At 46.3% G+C, this 5,363-nt stretch overlaps 1 protein-coding gene across 2 annotated transcripts in view; it reads left to right on the top strand.

The window, feature by feature from the left end:
- Nucleotides 1-3,915, top strand: part of PM20D1 (peptidase M20 domain containing 1) — a 25,229-nt gene extending 21,314 nt beyond the window's left edge. Inside the window, exon 13 of one of the 2 annotated variants that reach the window (XM_035010202.1) lies at nucleotides 237-322. Coding sequence is in view for 1 of the 2 variants with exons in the window: in XM_035010201.1 (XP_034866092.1) it covers nucleotides 237-360 (124 nt within the window). In the remaining variant the exon portion in view is untranslated. Of the gene's footprint in view, nucleotides 1-236 lie in introns of both variants that reach the window. The other variant, XM_035010201.1, reaches the window with a different exon arrangement.
- Nucleotides 3,916-5,363: the final 1,448 nt, after the last annotated feature.

Genomic DNA, 5,363 nt, shown 5'->3' on the forward strand with positions numbered 1-5,363 from the left:
ATTATTATTATTATTATTATTATTATTATTATTATTATTATTATTATATTCCCCGCACTGTTCTCTGCCATGGGGCTGGACCCTGGAGAGACGACCTCCGTGTCATATGAAACCTCATTTCTTACCCCTGAAGGGTCAAAGGCTTCAGGGGACGTGGGATGGGGGGTGCTCTGTAATACCACTTCCGCTACAGCAGTTGGCTCTCTCCTCTCTTCCCCAAAATCTCTCTCACTCAGCATCCACGGAATCAATGAGAAAATCTCAGTCCCAGCCTACGAGACCCAGGTGAAATTCATCTTTGAGTTTATCCAGAACGCTGACGCAGACCAGAAGCCAGCGCCTCATCAGCACGAACTGTGAGGTCGAGGAGCCAGCTGGATTAGGGGTGCCTGACCCCAGCCATGATTAACCCAACGGGGAAAGCTCATGTTGATGAAACTTTGGGTCAAAACCACTTGGTGATCCATCACCCACCAGCCTTACTCACTCCTGAAGTCACCAAAGATCAAGGCCAAGGGGTAGGGCAGGGCCGGCAGGAACCTGGCTTCTTCCTCCAAGCAACTGCATCCCTCAGCCGACCAGCATTTACTGCCTTCTTGTCCCGATCTCAGAAGTTACCAGGCTTGTTGGTCTTACACTGGTTATTTAACTGCTCCTTTGTAAAGGCCTGACTTGACAAATGCAGATTTGGAAAACCTCAACCAGGTTTTACCTTCTAGAGGCGTGTAATTTCGGGCATGCTCGCCAGGCTGCCTTCTCCATCACTGATATATTTCTTTTTGCTGTAATTTCCTTTCTTGTCCTCCCCCTTGCCTTGGATTTTTTAGCTGGCCCTTCATCTCTCCTCTCCTGCCCCTGCATCCCTCCCCCTGCATCCCTCTAATTTATTCTACATCTGGAGCAGAACTTAGTCAAACTGTGATACTACCGTAATTACCACAACAACCGGGTCAAATAAAGTGAGCCATGTAGCATCAAGCAGTCACTGAGAGGTGAAACTGAGGCAGGGGACTTTGCAGGCACCCCAAACCTCCTGGTTCTGGAGGCTGGAGCCTAGAGAAGAAAGCCTCTGCCCTTGGGCTCCTCCCAAGGGCTCCCTGGGCTTTGCTCCCTCCTCCCTCCCCTGTCCTGTCCCTGCCACCCTGCTGCTGCTGTCCCACCCCAGGAGGCACTAATCTGTGGAAACATTTCCCTGGCACATCCTATAGGCTGAGCTCCCAAGAGAAGCGCACTCATGATCCTGCCTTGCAGTGAGGCCCAGGACCAGCAGGGCTCTGGCATCAAGTCCTGGTTCTGACCTCTCAAAACGAAGTGGCGGGTATGGGGTGGGGGAGCAAGGAGGAGCCTGACTTGAGGGGCTCTGCCCCAGGGGGTGGGCAGAGGAGGGGCAAGCTACTCTGCCTTAGGGGACAGCAGAGCCCCTGTCCTCTTTCTCTGGAATCCAACCCTGAGCATATTTGAATCCGCTTAGTAGCTGCCAGGTAGAGGGCATTGGAAGGCAGCCTCTCTTGGCTCAAGGCTGGGAGCTGAGCTTTGTGAGTCACAAGGGAGTTGGGGTCAGAGAGGGAGACCAGAGGAGCTGGGACTTGAAGACTCCCTCTTTTTTGCCTCACCAAAGACCTTTCGTGCCTTCCTGGGGTTTGACAGCAGAAGGCTCTTTTTCCCACCTCACAACCCCCATATCCCCAATTCCTTACCTCCCTCTGTGCCCTTGGCCGTGAGCTCTTCCTTGGAGCTTAGGCTTAATGGAAAGAGTTAGAAACAGTGTGGGGATTATTTGAGCTTTTTCGCTACTCCGCCTAAGATTCACATTCCTTCCCTCACCCTCCCTTTTTTTGGCCAATTCAGGACTTATTCAGCCTTTGTTAGAGAGGGTGAGCTGAAGAACAGACAATCTTTCACCTTCGTACAGAGCTGTACAAAGTGCTTTCGTACACCTTATTTATTTCATCGGAGCTCCACGAAGAAAGTAGTATTACCCCTTCTTACAGAGAAGGAATTGGTCCTCAAAGGGGTTACACACCTAGCTGGGGGCAGATCCAAGCCCATGTCACCTGGCCCCAAATGCACCATTGTTCCATGGTCCTAATTAATGGAATCTACTTCGCAACCATTATCTTAATCCTCACAACAGCTCCAAGGTGTTAGTGTTCCTATTTTATAGATGAGGCAACTAAGACCCAGAGATTAAGTAATTTGCCCAAGGTCGTGCAGGTGTTGGGGGCAAAGTCTCTCTGAGTCCAAAGCCTGTGCTAAGAGTACTGAAGAGGAAAGAAACTGAGACTCAAAGAGGTCATCTGCCCAAGATGCCATAGCTCTTAAAGGGCAGCCCCAGAATTCAAATGCCAGTCAGAAATCCCCAAGTCCAAGTTTGCAATTGCACCACACTGCCTGCCCCCAGAACCTCTGATGTGTAGCTCATTCATTTCGATCCAAGGAGATCTCAAGGACAAAGTCTGTTTTACCATTGGCTTTGGTTCTTAGCTCAAGCTCTCGCTGTTCCCCTGGCTGACCTCTCTCTATTCACACCTCTCCCTCTGTCTGCCAACATTCCTTACCACCCCCACCCCAGCTTCTGGGTTCAGCTTTTTTCCCTTCTCTGAGTTTGGGGACAGCAGGGTCTCTAATAATCCTTGGGATAACTGGGAGAAGACTGAGTGGGGACGTTGTCCCCACTGGGTCTCACCACTCTCCTCTAGTGCCAGAAAGGATAGTCTTTCCAGACTCTGGAGTGGGAAAGAAGGCCCTTGAGAGGGAACAGCTCCAAATCCCGGTTTGAAGAATGCAGACCTTCCAGCCCTGTGGCCCTTGAAGGCTTCTGAAAAGAGTGGCTGAGAGTGCTGGCCAGACCAGGACAACATGAGCTCTAAGACTCTGAGCAGAAAGGGACAATGAATCTGGAACTTTCCTCCACCCCTACCTGCATCCATCTACCACTCCCCAAATCCACCTTGAAAAAGCTCCTGCTATAAACCTACATCCCATCAGGGATTTGGCTCAAGCTTCTTACTCACACCTCACTCCCTGAGGTTGGAAGGAAGACAAAATAGTCATAAGCAAAGAGGCTGGGAAAGGAAAGGAATAAAGTGTGGCTGGAGTCCCTTGGTGTTGAACCCGGAGTCCCTTGATGTTGAACCCGGGATGCTAAAAACTTGGCCATTCTGAATCCAATATTCTCCCCCAGAGGAGATAGTAGAAAGACACAAAGTCTGCATTCATTTTTTTTTGAAAATTTAAATCTAAATAATTCTATAAAAATGAAACTACTTGCAGTTTTACTGTTCAGTGTCCACGTAGCTGTCAATAAAAAGGATAAGTATCATGCTTCATATATGTTACATCCAAACCTACAAATATAAAAATGTAAGAACAATATAAAGTGTTTAATACCAAAAGATATTCCTCAGCCACCATGTGCAATGTTGTAAATACTACACTAGCTCATGACTACGTCCAGAACCAGAAATTGGAACTCAAAGAGGAGTAAGAAAATGGACACTCAGCACTGCTGAGAAAGAACATGTCATGCAGGAATCCGTTGCAGTCATGCTACCAAGAGGAAGGATTTGACAAGTCAATTTTCTTTTCTCTTAGCTAAGCACTTCGACAGCTCAGTTCCTCCCTGCACTCCAAAGCCATGTTGCATCTCAAAAGTTCACAGGGACAGGACCTACCCATCTTCAGGGTGTTTACGTGTCTTTTTTTTCCTGAAGACATAAGGCAAGCTCTGTAGGGAAGTATTTCTCTGGGGCCTGAACTGTGTTAGTCTCAGGAATATGTGTGTGGGGTGACACACATTCAGTGCTCTGCACCAGCACTGAATCCCAAGTGGCAGAAACATCCTTGTTTTTGTTTTTAAATTTATTTGAGAGAGAGAGAGAGAGCATGAGTGGGAGGGGCAGAAGGAGAGAGAATCTCAAGCAGACCCCGAGCCAAGCCTGTTGCCAGAAGCAGGGCTCCATCACACCACCCTGAGATCAGGACCTGAGCCAAAACCAAGAGTCACACTCTCGACCGACTGCGCAACCCAGGCGCCCCGGGTTTTGTTTTGTTTTTTTTGTTTTTTAAGACTTTGTTTTTCAGTAATCTCTATACCCAATGTGGGGCTTGAATTCACAACCCCAAGATCAAGAATAGCATGCTCTGTTGACTGAGCCAGCCAGGAGACCCACCCCTGGGTTTTTAATAGATTTCATTATCTTGTTTCCTCAGAAAGTGAAATGTAGACTTACCATATGAGCCAGCAATTCCACTCCTACATATGTACCCGGAAGAACGGAAAAGAAGTACTCAAACAAAAGTTTGTACACAATAGCTCATAGCATCACTATTTCGTAGTATTCAAAAGGTAGAAACAACCCAAATGTCCATTAACAAATGAATGAGATAAATAAAATATGTTATATCCATACTATGAACTTTTTTTCAGCCATAAAAAGGAATGAAATACTAACACACACTACGACATGGAGGAACATTGTAAACATCACGCTGGATGAAAGAAGCTAGACGCAAAAGGTCACCTGTGGCGTGGTTTCCATTTATATGAAATGTCCACAATAGGGAAATCCACAGAGACAGAAAGCAGGCTAGTAGAGCTGGGAGAGAGGGGAGTAAATGTTTAATGGGTAAAAGGTTTCCTTTTGGGGTGATGAAAATGTCCTGGAACTAAATAAAGCTGATGGTTGCACAACACTGTGAGTGTACTAAATGCCAATGGATTGTATGTTTTAAAATGGCTCATTTTTATATGTGAATTTTACCTCAATAAAAAAAAAATTTTTTTTAGGTATTTAGGAGGTGGAGTCAATGGATGGCACTTGGTGATTGATGGGTAGTGGGGAGGTTGGGTAGAGGAAGGCATCAAGAATGACTCCCCGGTGGCTGACATGAGCAAATGGGAGGTGACTTCATTTACTGAAGAAGGAGCAGATATCTAGGAGATGACAAGCTCCATTTTGGATATCATGAGCTGGAAGTGCTGAGACATCCAAATCTAGAGCTCAGAAGAAAAGTCTAAGACAAAGATATTTGGGAGTTATCAACCTAACATCATAAATTGACAGTGTGAGAGTGAATGAGACTCACTATCTGAGGGTCTGATTGAGGAAGAACTCAATTTGTAAGTTTAAGTTAAAATGTCAAAAGACATATCTGATAAGGAACTGCTATCCAAAACCAAGGCCAAAGACCTTAACAGACTGGAGGGGAGGGGGGAGGGGGATGGGGTAACTGGGTGATGGACATTAAGGAGGGCATGTGATGTAATGAGCACTGGGTAATATACAAGGCTGTTGAATCACAGGCCTGTACTTCTGAAAACAATAATACATTATATGTTAATTAATTGAATTTAAATAAAA

The sequence above is a fragment of the Mirounga leonina genome, unplaced genomic scaffold (genome assembly GCF_011800145.1).
Source record: "Mirounga leonina isolate KUSES-001 unplaced genomic scaffold, KU_Mleo_1.0 Mir_154, whole genome shotgun sequence".
Lineage (NCBI taxonomy): Eukaryota > Metazoa > Chordata > Mammalia > Carnivora > Phocidae > Mirounga > Mirounga leonina.